The 24,705-nt window shown below is 42.3% G+C and overlaps 1 protein-coding gene across 9 annotated transcripts in view; it reads left to right on the forward strand.

Moving 5' to 3' along the window:
* Positions 1-24,705, forward strand: part of RALGAPA2 (Ral GTPase activating protein catalytic subunit alpha 2) — a 321,681-nt gene that overhangs the window by 276,432 nt on the left and 20,544 nt on the right. For 7 of the 9 annotated variants that reach the window (XR_013364745.1, XR_013364747.1, XR_013364740.1 and 4 more), the window contains one exon: positions 23,112-23,233. The exons of 1 other annotated variant lie outside the window; for it this stretch is intronic. Coding sequence is in view for 1 of the 8 variants with exons in the window: in XM_077871985.1 (XP_077728111.1) it covers positions 23,112-23,233 (122 nt within the window). In the remaining 7 variants the exon portion in view is untranslated. Of the gene's footprint in view, positions 1-2,628; positions 2,931-23,111; positions 23,234-24,705 lie in introns of those variants that run through there. One more of the 9 variants, XM_077871986.1, reaches the window with a different exon arrangement.

A 24,705-nucleotide genomic window follows, 5' to 3' on the forward strand; every position in this document is an offset into this window, starting at 1 on the left:
CTAATCGTGCCCACAGACTTCATCTTGATTCTGGTCCGTGTGAGTTCAATCCAGAGCAGTCCCTGGAAAGGGACTACAATGTAGCCCCTGCCCATAGAGAGCTCTGCACACCTGTTCTAGCATTGGGGTCCCCTGTTCCCCTGAGCAAGACACCCCTGGTCTCACCACAGAGGACTCTGGCAGCCTCTCAACAGCTCCACCACCGGCCCATTTTCTTCTGTGCTAAAAATGGTACCATTCCACATCTCCTGCAGAGTTCCCCCTCCTCTCTGCCTTGGCAAAGGAGAGTGTGCTCAGCCCTCTGCCTCAACAGCCTTTAGAGCAGGGTGACCTCAGTTCCCTACTCTTCTCCCTCAGATATCATTTAGTGAGCTTACATTTGATTAAAAGTTTATTCTTTACCATCTTTTCCCTTTTGCTCAGCATTAGGTCCTTGGTGTATATTTCTCTCCCTAAAAGATGGAGCCAGTGAAAGCAGGGGCTGTTGTCCACCCCTATTGTCATCCCTCCCAGCGGTGCCTGCTCAGGGATGACTGAACATGTGACACTTGCAGGTTGTACGTCTGCCTCTCCATCATGGAATTCAGTTTCATATTTTTGCACATTTCATCTCCCACTGCACCACTTCACAGGACTGTCTCCTTCAGCTTGGGGCTGAGCTGAGTGTCGGCAGCCTCCAACAGCAGTAAGAGCATCTGTCATTAAGGCACAGCACCCTGGCGTCAGCCTTCTTGCAAAGAAATGGGGCTGCAGTGTCCACTGCTCCCAGGTATTAGGTGCATCCCCTTGCACCTCAAGTGTTGGGACAGATAGAATTCTGGAAGTGTAACTGATGCCACCCGCAGAGCCATCTCTCTGTAATGTTTTTTTCTAATTTCTGGGCACAGGGTAAAAATAGCAGAAGAGTAACTTGTGGAATTATTTCTTGTGAGTTCACGTTGAATGGCTCTCTGTAGAAGGAATATAAATATAGTACTCTAGCCTCATAAGATGGTGTGAGATAAAAGATGACACGCTGCTTTAAAACAAGTGCACCCCATCTAGGAAATGGCCTTCCCCAGCTTTGTCTTCACTTCAGAGCGTCTAGCCTAAAACATCTCTGTGTCTTGTGTTAGGATGTCTGCAACTTGCTCTCAGTGATTTCGGGTACAACTGAAACAGCCCCGCAGAACTCAGAGGGGCTGAAAGCATCTCCACTTATGTGTACATGCTTTTACTCTTACCCATCTACTCTGGCTTTGAACCTTTTCATTTAAAAGCCAGGACCTGTTGCTGACTGTCCAACAGGAGAGTGAATCCTCAGGAGAGGCCTGTGCAGGGATGTAAGTGACTTTTGTCTGGGGGAGGCTAGCCACCTTATTAAAATTTGCCTTCCTTGTTGCTTTCATTTTGCATATAGCCACTTTATTTCTCACTGCCTGATCTCAATTACTAAAGCTTGGGTCTTCGGGAGTTTTTTCCAGACACCCTTCTCTCCACCTAGCACATCACCATTCTTTCCCTTCTCTTTCTTCTTCCCACAGCAGACACTCTCCAGCTGAAAGCTGTGTCTGAGAAGCTGTTATTAAAACGGAGTACATTTTTTTGCTCAAAAACATAAAACTTTTATGTACATTTTTATTAGAGGTACTTTACTATAGAAAATGCACGTTATGGAATATTATATTTCTTATTTAATCTATTATCTATTCTGAAGTTTCAGAATTTTATCAGTGTTGACTGCATTTCTAAACTGTTTTTGCACTTACCCATTACACTTTGAAACAGAAATCCCTGTCCAATTTTGTTATGAACATTGTCTTTGTTCTCAAGCAAATATCCAGACCATGTAACTTCTCGGGTGACCTCGTCTCTGTAGCCCTTTGGGTGCATGATGCCAACTAGATTTAAGTGAGAACACATTAATTATAAAATTGATTAGTAAGAGCTTGCTTTAAATGGGCTGAGTGGGTTTGTTCATGAATATTTACAGTTGCCAGACCTCATCTAAGAAATATTTTAACCTTGTAAGGTAAGTCAAACCATGGGTGGTGCAACTTGTACAGAAATGTACAGATTGTTAAAATTGAATTTGCATTTATTGCTTACATCAAAGGGCTTATTCCTGATTTCACAGACTAACAGCCGCTGGAGGTGGTCTCCCATGTGCGCCTGGCTTCTCCCAGCCCCCCAGTTGGGTTTAAATATCTCTTCTAGTTCCTTCCACCTCTTTCAAATTATTCTGTGGGAAGAATGCAGTCTTACACTCCCTTACTTGTGTGCTTGTTCTCTCTTTCTCCCTCTCTCTCCCCCTCCCTTCCTCCCCTTCCCTCTGGCTCAGGACACATTATTAGGTTATACCATGAAGTTGCCAATGTTCGCCTAATCTTTAACTTCTCAGAACCTTGCTTCCTTCACCTTTGAAGTGAAAATAGCCAACATCTTCATAGAATTTCCTGAGAATTTTTCCAAATAATTTCGGCACATGATTGACACAGAATAGGAGTAATAATTATGTTTGTGAATGGACAGATGGGTGGATGGACAGATGAATGGATGGATGGATAGGAATGTCTGTCTTCTTGGCATGAAGTGAAAATGGCCAAATGGGTTGTCACTAAATGTGAATGGTGTTTTCTTAAACTACAGGCTCTTTAGCACTAGCCGATGTTGGAGGCACAGCAGCGAGCCAGATGTGGGTCTCCAGAGAGCTGGAGCAGAGGTCCTGGCCATGCCCTACTGGAAAGGCCCTGGCAGAGAGCAGCTACTTTTCATATGGCAACTCCAAAAATGGGCAGTTTGAGGAATTTGTGCACTTTACAATGATAATGATCCTCCCTATCAGAAGCAGGAGGCCAGCTAACAACAACAAAACACAAAACACGCAGGGATGAGGCTATTTGGCGAGACATCAGAGGTTATTCTTTCAAAATAAGACATTCTAAGTAAGTAAAGAATTCTTTGGTTTCCCATATACGTGTAATGTGGTGGAGTCGATTTTCAAATGGTGAACTAGTCTGCTATTTCATTTCCTTTAACTCATTAACTCTACATAACTGTTTTCTAAGAAAATGCAGTGGCCTTTATTTTCAATTCTCTTCTAGTGAAGGGAATTTTATAGCATTACTAAGTGATAAAAAGTCCAAGTAGATGTGTTTAATTTGTCCTTCAAGAAGTCCAAAGGTAAAAGCTCTTTAGGTGGCTTATTGCTCACCTTTAATAATAAGATTAGCACTGTCACAAAACTCATGGGGAAAACTTTTGACCTTCCCCCCAGTTTTTGTCTAATGGTATCTCCTGGCTTGTGACACTAGGCAGCTAATTATAATCACCTACATTCTTGGACCATCCCTATAGAAAATGACCCAGGCATCTTACTCTGTAGTGGTCAGATCATCTAGGGGGAAAAATGGCTTGCTCTCTTGGTGACTTCTGACAGTGACAAGTGATCCTGACCCTTTTGCAACAATGGCTGCTTCTTCCAAGCCCTTAGAATTCCGCTTAGCAAGTGCTTTTTCAAAAAGATATATGATTTTAGTGAGCTACATGTAATTTGTTATTAGTTAAAAGTTAATCCTTTTATCTCTTATTAAATCTGTATGAGCGACATTAGTAGCTACTTTACATTAAAGGTAGACTCCACTTGAACTGCACATGGAGGGAAGACCCAGGACACAGTCCTATATCAGGAACTGCTGCCCCACCCAGAGGTGCACATGTGCTTTCTATGTGACATTATGACCTGGCAACACCTCACTTTGAGTATCTCAGAAACAAAGATGCTTAAAATTGTTTTGCATGTTTCTATCCCCTATCTCAAGAGTATTTTTAGAGTAATCTATTGCCAGTTTGCAGAATAGTCTTGCAAATTCAGTAAAACGTTTAAAAACTATAAAATGTGTTGTATGATTAAATTTGTTTTCTCTGTACCATCCGTTAAACCTGTCTGCTCTTTGGTTTGTTTTTTTTGTTGTTTGTTTTTAAGATTTATTTATTTTAGAAAGAGAAAGAGAGCTCAAGCAGGGGGAGAGGCAGAGGGAGCAAGAGAGAAGTAGACTTCCCACCGAGCTCAGATCTTGACTCTGGGCTACATCCTCCAACCCTGAGAGTATGACCTAAGGCAAAATCAAGAATGAGATGGTTAACCAACTGAGCCATCCAGGCGCCCCAAACATTTTATTTTTTTAAGTAGGCTCCACTGCCAATGTGGGGCTTAAACTCACAGCCCTGAGATCAAGAGTCAGATGCTCTACCAACTGAGCCTGCCAGGTACCCCTCAAGGCCTGTGTGCTCTTTGAATGCCCTCTACCTGTCTGGTTTCCTCTCCGAGGCCCTGCTATTTTTCTCACCCAGAGGCATCCTCAGGGCTGTGTCAGAGGCTTTCTTTGTCAGGCTCCTGTGCTGTGTCATCTCTCCTTCCCCTCAGCCAGACCCACCTTGTCGCAGCCTGTCGCAGTCAGGCTTCCCTCTTCAGGGGCCACCACACCTTCTGCTGCTCACATCTAGACTTCTCCCAGTCCTATTCCTAAGGAGCCCTGTTATCCATAGTTCTATAGATGGTCTTCTCTGCCCCGGCACTCCCCACCCCCTCCTCCATCATTCTTTGCCTGCATATACACACTCCACCCAAGACTTGGAGCTGTGCTGCAGGAAGAAGCCACCCCACAGAGTATCCCAATCACCTCAAAGGGCCCAGCCAGGTCCCAATTCTCAGTCCCTGGAGCATTTATATGCACTACCTAGAAGCCCTGGGAAGCGTATCCTGTAGTCAGTCATGCCGCACCAGTGGTAAACTGGGGAACAGGCAGAGACCATGAGTTTGATGTCTTACAGTCTCCATGAACTTAAAAAAATAATTACTCCTGATTGAGGACATGTAGACTTTTTTTTTTTTTTAACACCCTCTCATTCATGCACTCTCCTTCACCCTTAGGGGCCAAGTCAAACACATACTGGGACAGGGGATCCCCAGGGCATGCATATGTGATGTCCCATGAAAGTAGTGGGACCCCATCTCTATGATCAGCATGTGAGTATGGAGAAGTCTGGAGGGTAAGAGCAGTAGAGAAATACCAAGGGAATTTCTAAAATGACGTTTCTAAGAAGTCAGGGGCTAGAATAGTCAGAATCATCAATTCACAAGTAAATCGCCCATTTAATTGATGAGATTCAGAATCCACTGTAGGCAGCACTCAAGTTTCCATCATCTAAAATGATGATTATCATAGTCCCTGGTCCTCCTGTTTCAGTTTTTAGTTGAGAAGAACATTTCCCCTGAAATGTTTCTCCATTGTTGGGGGAAGCAATTTTAGGCCATGGGACAAGGAGATGCCTTAACCCTCATCAAGGCCCACCACTCTGGGCCAGATGTCTGGCCACTGTACAGGGTGCTGACCAGTCCTCAGCCCCAGTGCCATCCTTCCTTCCATCCTCTGCTCTGTGATGCCTAGCCTCCCCACCCCACAGTTATCCCTTACCAACAACTACTAATAGGGATACTGCTGCAGTCATGAGCAACATTCTACCTGGCCCCGGGGCTCAGCACCCATATGGCAACATGGCCTTACAGTTAAGCCCTGAACCCCTCTCTCAGATGAGGAACTGGGGTTCTGCAAGGCCAGCTACTTGCCTAGGGCCAAATGGGTCCCTTAAGGGTCAGCTTAGACCATGCTCTCTGCCACAAGTACATGGAATATCAGACTTGTGTCTCTCATCCCTCTTGCTCAAAGTCATTGCAAAGATGAGTGTAGCCCCTATAGTGGTTTTTAATGACACTAAATAGCACATAATTTAAAAATAAGGATTTGCCAGACCTTTATTGCCCAAGAAAGATAACAGTTGAAGAATAACAATCCCGTCTTCTTGCCTCTCAGTGTTTTGATTGTGACGCAAAAGCCGAATGGGCCTTGCAATGAAAAACTGCATTGTTCTCCAGTGTTGAAACTTCAAAATACATATATGATGATGCTAAATTATTTTTTCATTGAAAATGTCCATTCAAAATAATTAATAAAGCTAAACTTTAGAATGATATACCGACTGTCTTAAAGATGTGATGAGGAATAATCAAAGTAAGATTAATTTTGCATTAAATGGACTCATTTAAATTTCCCAATCCCTTCCTGATGCATAAATGAAACAATTGAATTAATACAGCTTATTACTCTGAATTCTGGCTTTTTACATCAATAATACAGATAATAATTCAGGTTGGTAGTCACCATTTATGTTAGTTTAGCTATAAAAATTGCCAATTTATTATGTGCTACTCTTGGTTCTGGAGGAAGAGAGAAGGATCTAATTTCTCTAATTTCACCCTCCCTGTCAGCAAGTAATAGTATTTGTGAATTGACTTTGCATGACTACTGCAGACTCTTAACTAAAATAATATTCAAATTAAACTAAAACAGCATAAGAGAGTAGAAGGGGCCAGCATTTGAAACAAATCGGCCTGGGCTTGAGTTTAAGCCCTGCTGAGTACTCGCTGGGTAGTCTCAGAAGGATCATTTCTGCTCCCTGTCTCTGCTTCAGCATCTATGGTTTGAGATTTCCAAGAGGACCCTGTGGGTTCGTAGCTACAAAAGGGCAGAGCGGTATGCCAGCAATGGGCAGGTTATTGTTTATTTCACAAGGATTGCCTTTTATTCTAAGTGTGGTATTGCCCTACTAGAACTCAGGCTAATTATAATGTAAACTCAGAGCAATAATGTGTTTTAGAATCCTCCCAAAATACTATAACACTGTGATGGTTGAGTATTATATATTCTAGAACTCAAGACTTACAAGAGAATTATGAAGCAAGAAAGTTTTTGGGTTTTTTTGTTTTGTTTTTTACATCCGAAGGAAGAAAAGTGGATTTATCATAGTAAGATTTAAATAAATATTAGCTGGCTGGCTGGATGGATGGGTGAATGACAGGCACAATAATCACAAGTAATAAGGAACTGAGGGAAGAGGAACCTGGGCTTTCTGGTAGAGTCTATTTCATTGGGATCCTATCTGTCTTCCTGATCTGGGAACATCTGATACAATTCTACTTCACATTTGAATTGTGAAGAACATCTCCAGCTCTCTTTAAATAAAATACAAATTGGTTCCAAAGGACATTTTCCTAATCTGGGCCATGTCTCATGCCATTAATAATATAAAACTGGTGATTTAATGGAGCTGCTTTTGATCTCTCAAGAAAAGACACACCTAATTCAATTTGGTTATTTTTCCAAGAGTAAGTATCTTAATTTGCAAAAGAATGATTTGATTATAACTTTAAGTAATACTGTAGTTATATTTTTTGTCATGAAGATGATACTGAGTGACTTTATGAGACCCAAATATGGAAAGTCCTAGAGAATTGTATGAGTTGGGAATTTGATCTTCAACAGCATTCATAACTGTTCCTGTTTGTAATGTGACAAATATATTTTAGTCAGAATGAACAGGATTTCTGCTAGGGAATTTTGCATATAAAATATAAAAGCAGGCAGTTTTCATTTAAAGTGCAAAGTGGAATAATATAATGACATCTAAAATCAAGATACAGACTCCTATCATTTTTTATCTGTATGTTTTTTTTAATTTTTATTTATTTATGATAGTCAGAGAGAGGCAGAGACACAGGCAGAGGGAGAAGCAGGCTCCATGAACCGGGAGCCCGATGTGGGATTCGATCCTGGGTCTTCAGGATCGCGCCCTGGGCCAAAGGCAGGCGCCAAACCGCAGCGCCACCCAGGGATCCCTGTATGTTTTCTTTTTAAAGCATGAGCTATTATGAGAGAATTTCTAATTCTGATCTTTGTTCCCAGTGGATCAGTCTTGTTTATTTCCTTTTGCATTACTCTGAAAAATGGAAAATTCTAGATATTAGAAAGTACCTACTGAAATGTAGTATAGGTATTGAATCTGTTACCCAAATGTCAGACTCAAATGGGATTGAATATCCACTCTGCACCTGATGACATATATTGTCCAAGTACAAAAGAAAACACACAGACAAAAATCTTTCTTCCCACAGTTTACCCTGAGCCAGATTCAGCCATAGCTCGTGGAGAAAATTGCTTTCCTGTAACTGACAATTTGTGGGGTCATTGGTATGACACTGTCAGGTGCCAGGTAAAAGCCATGGAGGACACCACCACAGGTGAATAGGAACGTCACCAGAAGCACAGAGAATGCAGTGGTCACCCCATACTGTCCACCATCAGATACAGGGTGCCAGGCACTGGGGTATGAGGACGCCAGCCTATGGGCAAGCCTGCCAAAGGTGGGAGGTAGTTTTAATGAAGGAACGAGTGACAGAAGCAAGTGCAAGGGTGGCCTGACCTGGGGCCCTTGCAACAGAAGTCCCATGCTGCAGACAAGGAATTGCACACTAATAGGGGTTAGTGAAAAAGTCCCTCTGTCCCTGCCTGAACCCACAGGAATTTCTCTAACATGTTATGCCTGGAAATACTTACTTGATATCCAAGTGTTGAGATTTATTTAATTGGCAGTAGGAAACATCTTTGGAAATGCAACAAGTTTTCTTTCTCCTAAGGTGTTGGAGAATAGTCTCTGAACTGGGGGATATAGGAAAAGGGTTTCCGTTTCTTCCCTTAGGTTTCCATAAAAACATGGAATGTTCTTGGGCCTGGATCTGGGCCTTCTGTTAGTTGTGGCTACACTGGACTTTTCTCCTCAGAGAATTCTGACCTCAAGAGGCAGAGCCACGACTGAGAGTGGGGGCTCCAAAGTCAGGCTGCTGGGGCTTGAGTCCAGGCCCTGGCATTTACCATCCGAGGGGCCTGGAGTTTGGCTCTCTGCACTTTAGTCTCCTTCCCTAAGGAAAAGAGTAATAGAAAAAAACATACAGGTAGTTGCCAGGAAGAGATGTTTTAACAGCCTATAAGACCCCTCGCACAGTGCATGGCCTATGGAAAGCACATGATCATTTTAGTTGGCATCACTCTCTAAATATCAACCTATAGTTGTTGCCACATCAGCAGAGGTGCCTTGGGGCTGGGGCTAACTTATACTCAGGATGCAGTTTGATTATTGGCCATAAACAGAAACACCTCACCCAGAGGGCTGTCACGAACAGGGACTTTTCACGTTGGAGTACTTTTGTAAAAGGGCATCGTGTACGTTATGTGTTGCCAACTGTCTGTCTCCGAGACCATGTGGCCACCATGCCTAAACCTCATGTTGGACTTTTCTCTGAGATCTCTGCCACTTTCCTTATGGGCAGTTTCTGTTTCTCCCCAAGAACTAGGAGTGGCACAATCACCACCATGCAGGGTCCTGGGCCCAATGGAAAAGGTTGTTTCTCCACGCTGCTTTCATCAACACCCATGCAAAGATATCTGTTGGTGTCAAGCAACTAGACCTTCATCCAGACCAACAATTTTTAACACAAAATCAGTCATTCCATCAACCCCTGGGAATTTCTGTGACCAACCTTGAAAGCAAAACATAAAAATTTCCCACTACATTATTCAGCTTTTATATATTTTTCTGGCTTCTTAAACCTAACACCGACCCAGTTGCTGAAACAGTTGTAAAAGGAGTAGAAGGTGCTTTTTGCCTTCCAGCTGCACAAAACCCCTTCCACAGTCACAATATTAATGAAATTAGTTTTTCTCTGTACTCATCTGACCGCTTGAAGTTTGGACAGAGCCCATACCTGTCACCAGGCCTGGTTGTGCCTATGGTTGGAGCCATTCTACCGTACGCTGCATCCATGTATGCCCCCACCTAGTGCCGCTCAGTGTGACAGCTCGGCTCTTGTGTCCACTTGGTGTAGCTTCTGCCTAAGTGAACCATTTGCATTGTACACTGTCTTCAATTGCCAGAAACCAGTCACTTTAGTAGCAAGTGGCAAACATAGTTTTGCTACTTCTGATCATGGAAGAGCTTTGTAGTATTAGAATTTCCCCAAATTTCCAGTTAGGTTTGGATAATTGTGGCAGTCTTTTTTTGCTCCAACTGATAAGTCTGTGGGTATATTGAGTTTCGAGTGTCAGTCAGCAGTGATGGTTATCACTCAGGTGTGCTGTGATGCCCTATTTTACCCAGTAAAACAGAGTCTGCGTAGGCCAGAGGAGGCCCCTTGGCACCCTTCACATGAGCTGATCTTTAGTTTCTAGGTCGCTTACCTTTGGTAACCCCCTAACTTTTCTTGGAGTTTCTCCTTGTCATCTGATAATTGGTGCTAAGATGAATATCTTCCTGGAAAACTCAGATGCCATTAAGCCACTATAATTATTTTTTTAATAATTATTTTTATAGCAATATAGAAGTATTCTTTTGTTTTCAGATATATTTGTGTTTTTTAAATGCTCAAAAGAAAAAAACAAATATAGCTCAAACTTATAAACATCATAAAATGGAATATTTCACCCAAGTTGTTTACAGAAATGAAAAATCAAGAAAGTCTGTATAAAGCTTGGTACAAATACTTTGGGTGAGAAAATTTAATTCTGCCATGCCTGAGCCCTGTCCTAGTTCATTTGGGCCCAGTGGGTTGTTGATGGGCAACCACAGAGAATATTTCAAGAGAAAGATAACCAGAATATTTGCCGAAGAAGATTTTTTTCTATCCTTATTGACTTTATTCTTTTCTTGTCTGTCATATACCATCATGAGTCTGGTTTTTTTTTTAAGATTTTATTTATTTATTCATGAGAGACACGAGAGAGAGAGAGAGAGAGAGAGAGAGAGAGGCAGAGACACAGGCAGAGAGAGAAGCAGGCTCCCTGCAGGGAACCCGATGTGGGACCTGATCCCAGGACCCCAGGATCACACTCTGAGCTGAAGGCAGATGCTCAACCACTGAGCCACCCAGGCGTCCCCTGTTTTATTTTTAGAATCAGCCTAGGAATAAACTAATCTGTTAGGGCACATGGAATGTGCTTTCGCATCCAAAGCAAGAGTGCTTGAAGCATAAATATTGGATGATTCAGTTCAAATCACATTGCACTAAATAATAACCTTTAATGTATTCATAATAGCTTTCCTTTTACAGTCAGTGATGATAAAGTTAGAGCTTAAAAATCCATATTTACTGCTATTTCAATTGTCTGCCCTTTCTATACCTTGCAACAAAGAAGATTCCAGACTTTAAGAGCCGCTTCTGCATTTCTAATTGTTTTACATTTAGTTGTGACTTTTACATGGATGTTGAGTGCCAGCAGAATGTCAGAGGTAGCCATTTCTCCAGCTAAGGCCAACAGTACATTTTTAGCCGTTCACATGTCATATATTTAGGGTGAATGGAAATCTGTGAAAGAGAGTTCAGGTGACATTGACTCCCTTCCTCCCAGAAACCATGCTATTAGCATAAGCATGGCAGAGCCCTTGGGCTTCTCTGTTGTTTGTATTGATTCATCACTTCTTGGGTCGTTTTCATCAGCAAAGCAGTCTTCAGAATCCTTGCTCACTCACTTGACAGCTTGTTCTCCAGATGTTAAGTAGGCCAAACGGCTGATTTTCTCGTCACTGATGTCTTTACCACCATGAGACTTGGAGTGGCAGTATCGTAGGGTCCTTTCTCTCTTGGTAATTTACCAAAGGTGGGGTGTACTCACAGCACCAGAGGAGATGGAAATGGGTGTGCTCCTTCACAAATCAGTCCCCTGAACAGAGCTGATTTGAATAGAGATCAAATCCATTGCACCCTTGAAGCATTTCAGATCCTGAGAGGGAGACCATCCGTTCAATGCACCGGAAAGATGTGGGAATATGGGAGCAGAACTCCAAAAGTCTGTAATCTAATAGCCTGAAGCAAACCTGTTTCTGTCCCATTTCCACTTACTCTTGTCATTTCCTCAGAATTATTCTTAAACCTGGTTACATGGGTATTTTCTTCTGTCTTAACAGAAGTGGACTGTTTTCCTCTCCAGGAGTGTATCATTAGTGTTTGAAACCTAATCTAATATCTTATACCTCCATGTGTTTAATTTCCTTTTTCCCGAACATCCATTTTATTTGGTTACATTGTTCAGTAAAGTCATCCTCTTCATCCCTTACCAGGCTGTGACATTTACTTTGAATGATTCATTTATTTGGGGTCTTACACAGTCTTAGAATTTAAATTTGCATTATACTGAAAGACAAACAGAATCCCTGTAAAAAATGATGTATGGCTCAAGGCTGTAACTGGCATCTGTTTCTGTCTTGATGATTATGGAATTTCATCCATTTATTTAGGACTATGAAATGCCAAGCCAGCCCACCTATGGAATATTCCTCTGGGTGGCAGATACCAGGGACGATAAGGATAGAGAAGTGCATTGGAGCAGAGACTCCTCCTTCCAGAAATGCCCTCCCAGGGTTCTGTGACATGGCTCCCTCCTCCATCTTCCTTCCCTGTGAATATACTCCCACCACCACCACCACCATCACTAGGAAGTTGGCTGGAAGGAGTTCCCAGCACTGCATGCTCCCCTTTTCTCCTTCAAAACTGTCTCCAAACCTGTGACTCATCACTCCTTATCTGCAGCCCAAGCCTCTCTGCTGGGACACAGTTGTCACCTGCCCAGTATTTCTCCCCTGGCATGCCTTTGGGCCGTTCAGACTCCTCTGATCATCTGAGCCCACCAGTTGTGAGCAACCCTACAATCTAATGCCTCCTCTCCCTTCCTTCCACCCCTGCTTTCTTGAGGCCCATATCACATCTCTCTCCCTGACTAGTTTCTCTTCCTCCAATCTCTGTCCCTTCTGGGCCCTTCCACACATGCCCTCCCTCACCATTATCTCTCAAGTAGCAGACATAGCTTGCTATTCATCTGTTTAAAAACCCCCAGTGATTCCCAGATGCTAGAGACTGTCATTCCTCCTGCCATGACAGGCCTTTTGCTGTCTGACCTAGACCACTCTCCATCCACAGGGATTCACACACAATCTGGGTCCATGCAATCCATGGGATACTTACCAGCTCACAGGTGATGGGTGTCTGTCTTCCCAGATAGGTCATGAATGCTGTAGTCTTTCTCATCTTGCTCCCCTCAAACTCCTGGAACAATCCCTGGCACATGATCTGCTCCCTTTCAGGTGTCTTTCATGAATAAATGATCCAGGAATAGTCCCTGGGGTACTTTGTTCTCTGCCAGGTCACTGTCCATCTATTCCAGAGTGTGGTCAGTGAGGACCTTTTTATTCAAAGACCCTCCCCACAATATGTATTGTGTGCTACATACCAATAGGCATTTGGGGGGACAGTTTTCCATTGAGATATAATTCACATGCCATAAAACTCACCCTTTTAAATTGTGTGATACAGTGTTTTTTAGTATATTCACCAGATTGTACAACCACTAGCTTCATCCAATTCCAGAATGTTCATATCACTCCCAGAAGAAACCCTGTATCCACTGATAGTCACTCGTCATTCCCCTTCTCCCCACACCCCCTGGCAATCACTTAATTTCTTTTCTGACTCTGTGGATTTTCTTATTCTGGACATTTATATAAATGGAGTCACACAATATGTGGCCTTTTGTATCTGCTGCCTTCCACTTAGCAGTGTTTTCAAGGGTCATCCATGTTGTAGCACATTCAATATCTCATTCCTTTTTATGGCTGAATAATATTCCATTGTGTGGAAACACCATATTTTGTTTATTCATCAGTTTATGGACATTTGGGTTGTTTTCACCTTTTGCCTGTTATGAATAATGCTGCTGTGATCATTTGTAGACAGATTTCTGTGTGAACATACATTTTCAGTTCTCTTGGGTATATACCTCAATGTAGATTTGCTGGATCATGTGTTTAACTCTTGAGGAACTACCAAACTATTTTCCTCAGCAGCTCCACCATTTTACATTTCCATGAGCAGGTATGAGAATTCCAGTTCCTCCCCATCTTTGCCAATACTTTCTGTTGTTCATTCTTTAAAATATATATTTTTTTATTTATTCAGGAGAGATACAGAGAACAAGGCAGAGACATAGGCAGAGGGAAAAGCAGACTTCTTGCAGGGAGCCCGATGTGGGACTTGATCCCAGGACCCCAGGATCACACCCTGAGCTGAAGGCAGATGCTCAGCCACTGAGCCACCCAGGCTTCCCTCTGTTGTTCATTCTTGTGATCATAACCATCTTGGTGGGTTTTAATTTCTATTTCCTTAATAGCTAATGATGTTGAGCATCTTTTTATATGTTTGTTGGTCAAGTATCTATCTTCTTTGGAGAAATGTCTATTCAAATCATTTAATTGAGTTCTCATTTTATTATTGAATTACAAGAGTTTATATATATATATATATATATATATATATATATATATATATATATATATATATATATTCTGGATACAAGATCCTTATCAGATAAATTATTTGTAGATATTTACCACAGAACGACTTGTAAGTTGTCTCTTCACTTTTTTTTTTCCAGTCCCCTCACTCTCTTGATAAATTTTCATATTTTTTCCCTTGGTTCCTTGTACTTTTGGTGTCATATCTGAGGCTAGTGAGCACTTAAAAGCTTTATTGTTTGATCACTGTTCAGAACACTGCCCAAGAAATGTAAATGTGTGATCATCATCCTCTGCATCTCCTGTTCTAAACCCTGGTAGTGGGACCAACAGAGAAAATCAGCTCATTAGTTTCCTGTCTTTAAATTATTCTTATTTGTCCCTTCTCTGAGCTCAGACATTCTCCAACTGTTAATGCATCTTTTTGCTAGGTTTAAAGTGTATCTATAGATATATATTAAGCATTTGATTCAAGGTAGCATTCCTCAATCCATAGCTGTCTTAAATCTCCTTTTTACCAGATTTCTATGAGCACAGCATCTGTCCTCATGTGAGGAATGTGCCTACTATCTTGTCTGCAACAGTTTGTTCTCTCTTTTTCCTGGGAGGGCTGCTTACAGCTCTGCCTGTGCTCCATTTCCTCTTCCCTCCAAGTCAGGCACATTACCCAACCAGACCCCTTCTCTGTCAAGACCATTCTCAGAGGTTATGGTCATTTCAAATCTGCAAGTAGTCCTCTTACCATTTCCACTTGCTCAAAATATATATGTCCTGGAAATAGGCAAAGAACAAGTATAAAGAATTGAGACATTTGTATAGCCCATAGATTGATCATGTAGACCAAGTCAACACTGATCTCTTCAAACTTGAGGGCACTCTAGACTCTCCTTAGTGATGGCAGATCTTCTCAGAGTGCTCTGGAAGCCTAAGTGAAGCCATATTGCCTCCTTGCCTCAAACAATTCTGTGACCCAGCTCCAGCCAGTCTTTTAACCACACCTCCTGCCCCCTCTTCCTACCCTGATGTTCCAGTCTCACTTCCTGAATCTCCTCAGGGCTCCTTCCAGCTAATGCCTCCCTGCACCTGAAATGCTCTTACCACTGCCTGCCCCCACCCTCTCTTGGTTAACCCCTTTCTGGCCACCTCTTCAGAGACTTACTGCCCTATTGGTTCCTGCTTTCTTACCTGGCACTGATGTAAGAACAATTCCCCTTATTCTGTGCTCTTGTCCCTGCTAAAATGTGGGCCTGACAAGAATAGGGGCAGAATCTGTCTCATTTCCCAGATGTGTGCCCATTGCCAAGCACTGGTAGGCACTCAGCACATATTTTCTGAATGGATGAATGTTTGAGTGAAAACAGACTTGCTTTCTGAAAATGGCATTCACTTGAGGTCAAGTGTATTGAGTAGAGTAAGATGCGGTACAGAAACCGTGCACACAGGCCCATATATATATATATATATCATGTTGATTATTCTTTAGTTCAGCCCATTTTGTCATTCTTAATGTACGATAATTCCAGCAAGAGTATCTTTTTAGAAAAACCAATTTTTTTTGGAGCAATATGCTCTTTCTCATGAATGGCATTTGTATCCAAAGTTTTCCACAACTTTCTGAAAATTTTGAGCTCTCATTTTTTGGTCTGTTTCTGGAACTAAGGCCTTAAAAATAGCACTACCTCCTTTCTGCCTTTTCTGTGTCTGAATCAGACAGACCTGTCTGTCATTGTTATCTCTAACCAACTTTCACCTTTCATATCTGCCTTTGGCTTAAAGAAGCTTATTCTGTCATTGATTAGGTGAGGAAAGATCCCTTTGATTAGTACTATATTTGATTCTCACCAGATGGCTTATTTTCATTATGAAATATTTTATACATACTAGAAAACATCTAACATTTACATAAGTTCTTTTTTTTTTTTAAGATTTTTAATTTATTTATTCATGAGAGACACACAGAGAGAGAGGCAGAGACACAGGCAGAGGGAGAAGCAGGCTGCATGCAGGAAGCCCGACACGGGACTCAATCTGGGGTCTCCAGGACCATGCTCTGAGCCGAAAGCAGTGCTAAACCTTTGAACCACCCGGGCTGCCCAGATTTACATAAGTTCTAAAGAACAATAGAACATGCCTCCATACTGGCCCCCCATGTGTACCGACCAATATATTTGTGACTTTTCCACACTACCACCTCCTCCATCCCAAAGATAATCTGGGTTATAGTTTCATTGCAGATGTGTGTATTCTAAAGCAATATGTTTCACTTTGCTTATTTTTTAAAAATGTATGTAGTTAGAATTGTGCTGTACATGATCTTCAGTGAATTCCTTTTTTCATTAACATTGTTTTAAGTCTCATCCATACTAATAACACATATCTACAGTTTATCACTAATGTGTAGTGTTCTACTATGTGATGACATCTATCAGTAGAAGTCTCTTTTGACTTTCCTGCTGTCTAAGAATACTATAACCACTCTTACATGTGGAATTGCTGCCTTTTCCTGGACAATGTTAAATTGCCTTCCCAAGAAGTTAGGCCAATTATCTCCTACCTGTAGGCTCTGCAAATTCCTCTGCCCCACATCCTCTCTGACATTTGGCATTATTAGATTTTTTTTGTTTTGCCAGTCTGGTATATATGAAATGGTATCTCATTTTGTCTCTAAACACCTTAACAGCCATTCATAGTTTATGTTCTGGAATGTTTTTTGCCCATTTTTCTAATAGATTATTTGGTTCCTTTATTGATTTTTAGGAGTTCTTTATATATTCTGTGCACTTGCCCTTTGTCATTTATGTGTTGCAGAAGACTTCTCTCACCTGATGCCTTGTAGTTTCACTTTCTTTATGATATTCTAGTAGACAGTAGTTCTTTTTTTTTTTTTAATTTTTTTTTTTTTTTTTTATGATAGTCACAGAGAGAGAGAGAGAGGCAGAGACACAGGCAGAGGGAGAAGCAGGCTCCATGCACCAGGAGCCTGATGTGGGATTAGATCCCGGGTCTCCAGGATCGCGCCCTGGCCCAAAGGCAGGCACCAAACCGCTGCGCCACCCAGGGATCCCTAGACAGTAGTTCTTAATTTGGATATGCCCAGATGTAACAGTCTTCCCCCTTATGGTTCATGTTTTTTGTTTTGTGTTTAATAAAGTATTTCATATCCCAAGATTAAAGACTTTGCCCCATACTTCTAGAAGTTCTATATCACTTTTCTTTTATCTATGCAGAATTTTACTTCAAATTGAAAACTCTCTACTTTTTCCTTATAAACTGCTTTTGCTTGGGATATACCTAGCAGTGTCACAGCCCACAATAGTGGGCACAAATCCTAGGCAATCCTTTATCCATTCAATAAATATTGTGTAAAGCACATATAAGCTAGGTAGCAAGTAATGTAAGGATGACCCTGACTCATACTCAAGAAGTATAGTGGGCTATGTGCTGGTTCCTGAAAAGATATGTCTAATCCCAGAACCTGTGAATGTTAACTTATTTCAATAAGTGTCTTGAGATGAGATCATTCTGAACTATTCAGATGGGCCCTAAATCCAATGGGAAGTGTCCTGGTAAGAGACCCACAGAGAAGAGGAGGAGGCAATGAGCCAAAGAGATGGGGATAAGAGTGATGCAGTCACCTAGAGCCTCTGCAGGGAGTAAGGCCCTGCTGACACCTTGATTTTGAACTTCTGGCCTCCCAGAACTGTGAGAGAATAAACTTCTATTGTTTTAATCCCCCCAGCTTGTGGTGGCTTTCAACAGCCACAGGAAGCTAATACAAGGATGTTTAGGATGAGACAGTCCTACGTGGTACTCTAACCAGAGGTTCTCTTTTCTCCCCTGTCATGGACCAAGTAATGGTGGCAAAATTTGCAAGTGCCACAGCTTATCAGAGGGGCCTGGGGTTGGCCAAAGCCTCCCAGGCAGTGCCGAATCTTGGCTGCCCTCCCTTTGTAGACCACCACCGTGTAAAGTAGTCTTCAGAGTCACAAGAGTGGTCAGCTCTGGACAGGCTTGTGTCAGCGATAAGGGGCTGCATGAGTTAAGAAAGAAGACCAGGGATAGGTATGGAAACCACTGCAGAATATACACACAGACCTCGGGAGGCAACCTCATCCAAGGCTACTTTGTCAGGCTGGGTCTGGTATCCATTCCTCGGAAGTTTAGAGAAGGTCCCAGCAAGGAGGGTTTCAAGGGTTGTAAAAAGATACAACTTGCAATAGAGACTCTTTCAGACAATTCCCTTTTTTCTTTAAAAACAAAAAAACAGAAGGAGTTATTCCAAGAGAAGAAATTGAAAGCCCTAGACAGCAGTCAACAAACACGTAGCCTCAATAAGTAAAAAATTAAAATGAAGTAATTGTTATTTTTCTCAATTTATAAAGTCAGAATGGTCTATGGGTGTCAGCTTAAACCTATGGACTCAGGTTGAGTTTCATACCCACATATATTTAAGGGGGTTGATTTATCCTCACCACTAGTTTAGCTCCCAACCTTGCACAAAACCCTGAACTTAATCCCATGTACTCTAGGATCAAGATATATTAACGGAAAGCAGTAAAGGTTGGAAGACTTGGGTTCTACTCCCAGTTGCACCATCAAGTAACTATGACTCTGGAAAATCACTTGAACCCTTTCTGCTTCCACTTCCTGATCAGTAATATGGGGCCATGGCACTCCCCCAGCTCACAGGGATCTAGCAGAAAGGGTTCTTGCTTGTCCTAAAGCCTGACACAAAGGTTCCCCCTACTTTATCCTACTTTCTGGAAGACAAACCCAGAAGCCCACGTCAAGGGAGGAAGAGGAGCAGACAATCCTCATCAATTCTCTTGTGAGCTGGAACCTGGGTCAAGGCTTCATGATGTGATTCCATCTGATCCTCTGGGCAGCCCCCAAAGCAGATGTCAGCATCTCTGCTCTACACATGAGGCAACCGAGACTGGGGGCATTAGAGCAGCTTGCCCTGGGTCCCTGAGCCAGTGGGGGAGAGGACTGGAATTCACACATAGGCCTGTCTGCCTCCTAAGGCAAGCTCCTTCCTGTCAGGCTGCTGCTGTCACTTCTAAACGTAAAAACAAATAATCATCAGAATAAAGTTGGGGAATTGGGTTTGGATTCTTGGGCTTTTATGACCCAGCTGAATGTGTCTTGAGGATCTCAGAAAGTTATCTTGGAAGTTTTTGATAACCTGTAAGCAGCGAAGACATGCAGCCTCTTTATTCAAGTAGAGGAACGTTGGTAATTCATAAACTTCTTTCATGAAAACATAGACACAGTGAGCCATTGAAGAAGCTCAAAATATCTAAAATCCAAGATGGATGTTCTCTGAATTGAGTAGTCAAGAGGTAATTTTTCTCTTTAAAAATTACTTTGTGTGTATGTTTTTAAGATTTTATTTATTTATTTGACAGAGAGAGAGCACAAGCCCAGGGAGTGGCAGGCAGAGGGAGAGAGGGAAGCAGGTTCCCCGCAAAGCAAAGAGCCCGATGCAGGACGCGATCCCAGGATCCCAGGATCATGACCTGAGCAGAAGGCGGATACTTAACCAGCTGAGCCACCAGGCACTCCTGTGTGTGGTTTTGAATGAGATAGTACTTCAGAACAGAATTTAAGTTTTATATTTGTGAGTGGAATTTTTAAGAGAACAATAAGGCAATGGCCAGTGTTAAAACAAGTATTGGATTTGTGAACAGGACCCTCTTTAGGTACCTGCTTTCAGCCAGAGGTGCTGACCATCCACTGCCTGGCATCATTACAGCATTCAGTTCATATCTTAATATGCCTTACACATGAGAAGGACCTTATGGTGTCTAAGTTAATAAATGCTTCTTTTTAATAGAAAGTAACCAACACTGAAGCCCTGGAGATGTTACATAAGAAAATGTCAGGTGATACTGCTCCTAATTACCCTTGCTAATAATTCTAATAAATTCTGTTAAATCCCAGAGCTACGTTTTTTAAAGCTACTAAAAGAAATGATTTTTGGCACCCTGAGCTCCTTGGCTGTTCTCAACGCTGCCAGGATTGGGGTGGTGTTTGTTTTCTTTATGTCATGGTGTTTACATGCCCTGGCGTGGGCCTCTAGTGAAAATGCTTTGGTGATCTCCTGGTCTCCCCACAGTCCCTAATGGATGTTTGTCTAAATGACAACACCCAGTTTAGCGCTGTTAACGCTCCGGTGACAGTATAGGACCAGTCTGGGGGTTGGGGAATATGTGCCACGTGTGATAGTGGGGAGGGGGGGGACGTGAATGTGAAATTGGGCATCTTCCATGAGGTAAACACTTTCTCCTCTAATATCCGGTTCTGGAAGCATCTTTTTGTGCTGTCTCCCATAGTGGCTTCTTTTAGGAGCCAGACCATAAATATTCATTGAGCCAGAGAATCTCAAAACTTGATTATCACTACCCTGTAACTCTAGGGCTGGACTTGCTCTTAGGAGCCCAGATTTCTTGAACTTGACAAGGACAAGCTTACGAATTGGCTATCTGGGATGAGGATGACAGGCTGCTGTCTGAGGTCAACTTACGTGCTATTATGCATAGCATCTCTTTGTAGGGCTGCCTGTGAGCTTGATTAACATAGCAGCCACTCTTCCAGATATGTGGCTTCCAGAGCATATTTAGCAAAATGCATCCGCACTTCTATTTTGTTCACCATTGTCCCAAGCACTGTATGTGGATGTGTTGGACGCAGTGGGGCCTTTCAGGAAACAGCAGGACCATTCTAGACAGAGCATGACAGGTCTTTAGAGGGCTGCGCCTGCTCTAACCCAGGCCCTCAAGCAGACTGCGGTCTGAAAGGGGTAGCCATGAATTGTGCGTTGACAGCGGGCCACGGCTGTCCTAAGGCTCAGGTGGTTGTCAGCCATAAGTTTAGCTCAGCTCTTTGAGTAATTTGTCACGCCTCGCTCGGCCCCTGCTGGGCCAGCACGTGCCAGCTTAGTGTCAGAGTGCCTGTTCGCCAGACGGCCACTCAGGCCTAACGTCCTGCTGTTCCCTGGACCCGTGGTTTGCTGGGGCCGCGCATGGAAGGCCGAGCCGCGCGACAGCCAAGTGCTGTGCAGAATAAGCGTGTTCATAATGAGACGTGAATGGCATTAGTGGATCCCTCTAGAATTGGGCCAGAGAGGACGCCTCTCACTGTGGAAGTTTGGCAGCCTGTTCCTTCATCAGGGTGAGTCACTGGGAGTTCAGCCTGCACTCGAGAAGCTGGTTCAAGCTCCCACTGCCCAGGCCTTAGGCTGTGGTGACCATCTATACAACACATTATGAATCCATCAGAGGGCCACTTTTGACATCTTCAAACTCATTTTGTTTTTTTTTTTAAATTGCAGAGAGCTAGCCTAAAGAGAAATTCTGGAATAGAGCTGCCCAGTATCCCTTTCCAAGACAAAGGGCATGTTCTACATCCATGCAATCCAGCACAGTAACCCCAGCCTCATGTGGCTGCTGGGTGCTTGAAATAAGCTAGTGGGACAGGGGAATGAAATTTCTGTTTTTTCATTGTAATTAATTTAAATTTAAATTTAGATAGCCACATGCGGCTCATGGCTACTGCATTGGACAGCACAGCCTCAGGATGCCTCTGGTCTCGTGGTATAAAAAATCTGAGTATAATGAAAGGAGGAGGAAGAGGAAGGACCTTCCCTGGGAAATTCATGCATACTTTGATAAAGGAAAATAGAAAAATATTTCGATCACATGCATACTCCTGAAAGCTAATTAGAAAAGCATCATTTTCACCAACTTTTATTTATGAGGTTGGCCATTTTGGAAAGATAGTTTTAAAATATAGTGAGAAATGCTCAAATTACTTTTGCTCTTCCAGAGCAGCAAATAATGAACTGATTGATGATGATCCACGTTCCCTGTGTTCCTGGGGAATTAGCATGATTTTCAAAATGACTAAAACACGTCTTTTAACTTTTGCATTGATAACTAGGAAGGGGAAAATGAGACATCATGCAGACTTCCCCAAGTGTTAATTCATAAAGTCATACATGCAGTGCTTCCATCCACTGTCGAATTGTTCTGACGTTATCCTGTTATTGGAAGTGCATGATTCACCTTCTGAGGAAACAGAAGCCATACACAAAAGGGGAAGATTTGCTTTCTGCCCTGTGAAAGGCTGCCACACACAGGGGTCCTATTAAGACAGCTGGAAAGTTGCTTCAGCGTGTTACGCTTGTAAGTTTTATTGGTGACTGGTTTTTGATTACACATTTGAATGCGTGTGTTCCAGACTGCAGTTTTAATTAAAAGGCAATAGTCTTTTCTTTTTTAAATTGCACTGTGCACTCTCCGCTAGAGTCTCTCACTTATTAGCTCCTGTTTTCTCATGCTCTAGCCTATCCTGGCTTGAGACTCTAGTACCCCTTCACAGCATACCTTTCTGCCTTCCCTCTTCCCAGGGACATGCGTCTTTTTTTTTTTTTTTCTTTTTTTTTTTAAGTGTACCAGCAATTCTTGCTTCAAGTGTCAATTAATTCTATAGGAGAGAGAAAAGAACATTCTATCCACTAACCTGGGAAGGGAAGATCCAGCACTGTCCCACAGCTGTCAGTGGAAAGAGATGTGTCCACAGTCATTGCCTCTGTTTTTGTTTGGATCAACCTTAACGATCTTTTGCTGGGACTCTGTAACTATTGATGTACATAATCTTTCAGGAATACTGGTGTTGGATGTAACTGAAGTCTAAGAGAATCTTAGGTCTCAATATCAGAATCTTCCTGTTAATTATGATTCATATTTAATTTCCTGGCAGGATGTTAACAGACTTTGTAGGGTACTTTTCTCCCCACTCATAAAAGTTATAGAAGTGTATTCAAACCAAAGTGAACTGTGTCATTGTTATGCATGTCATTCAACATGTGCACTTGCTTCCTTGACTGGTGACCGCAGCTATGAAGAGCGGGCTCTGTACCTCGAAGCAATAATTCAGAACCACCGAGAAATCATGACGTTTGAGGATTTCGCCGCCCAAGTCTTTTCTCCCTCGCCCAGCCCCTCCCTCAGCGGAATGGGTGAGTGTCTGCATTAGTCTGCCCTCCCGCGCTTAGGACGCACTCGAGCAGCAGATGTACACCTGTTTTTCACAGATAAATGCTTGCAAATTTAAGAAGAGCATTCTCCCTCTGAATCAACTAATGAATATCAAAAGAAATGATGACATTCATTTTAATTTGTTTTGTATCCGAGCTGTTCACTCAGTGCTTTTCTTCAGCTATCCTGTTAACCCCCGAATCTAGCAAGGTTAATGAACTTTTTCTCAGTAATGTGCTCTGGTTCATTCAGGAGTGTGGGTTTCTTGCTGAGCTGGGAATATGTTGTTTAAAAGCGATGCCCGAATCAGTGCTTACTTATCAAAAAAGTGTTCCTCACAGTCGAAGCCGTTGCTACTAATGCTAAATGGGGATTATGCTGCCGAGATACTCGGGTCAGGGATTAATGCAGGAGAAATGGAAGGACAGTGTCCCCTGGTCCGTCATTACAGCAGAATGGCATGCACGCTTTCTCTCTGGAGTGGTCTGTGTCACACGCACAAGCTGCCGACCAGAGCAGCACCTGGCATGGAACCTGTTTAGCAACTGGCTTTCAGTCATTTTCATTTATTACGCCAATGGAAAATTTCAGAAATTTCCATGAATGTCCCTGTTTTTTGGTTTTAGTCTTTTTATATTTCTGATTTTTTTTAAAAAATGGTTACTACCACTTAAACTGATTATATGATTACTGTGGGGTTTTTTTTTCCCAAAGAATAGAATTACTTGTGAATTTCTTCATGTAATTACAGATTAATTGCCTTTCAGAAAGTAAATGGGATATTTAGTCAATGCATGTTGAAATTCTCAATGAGGGGCTTCCTTCTTCTTCCACCAGTGTAGACACAACTGTTAGCTTGCTTAATAGATTTCTAACCTGTGTCAGTTGTCTCTGAACACCGCCTTACTTCTCCAATTCTGACTTGTTAACAAATATCTTACACCCAAAGTAAAAAAAATTAAATTCAGTGAAATAAATCACTTACAAATAAAATCAACCATGCATCATTGTTTAACACCACTGGCTTCAATCCTTGCCTCTCCGAGCTTTGTTGGGAGATAAGAGAGAGAGGCTCGCACTTGCACAGGGAGCCAGGAGCAGCAGGCAGAAGGCCTGAGAGATAAGCGAGCTGGCTGAGGTGCCGGGAGCCCATGTGATTTACATAATCACGCCTCTGCTTCCTGGTGAGGCGTCAAGAAACACAGGGATGGCCTCTATTGATCTTTGTTGAACTGGAATACTAAACAACATGAGAAAGCTTATAACTTAAAGCTTTGATTAATGTTTCTTACATTAAAAAAAAGAACAGCTGTGAATTGAATTCTTTTATACACTCTGCCAACATTCTATCTAAAACCAAAAAAAAAAAAAAAAATCGGTTGCAAGGGAAATGAAGATTTCACACCACTCTGGCTAGAGGTTTAAAATCATTTCTAGTGTGTAGGTGAAAGAA

Source organism: Canis aureus, chromosome 26 (genome assembly GCF_053574225.1).
Source record: "Canis aureus isolate CA01 chromosome 26, VMU_Caureus_v.1.0, whole genome shotgun sequence".
In the NCBI taxonomy this organism is placed as follows: Eukaryota; Metazoa; Chordata; class Mammalia; order Carnivora; family Canidae; genus Canis; species Canis aureus.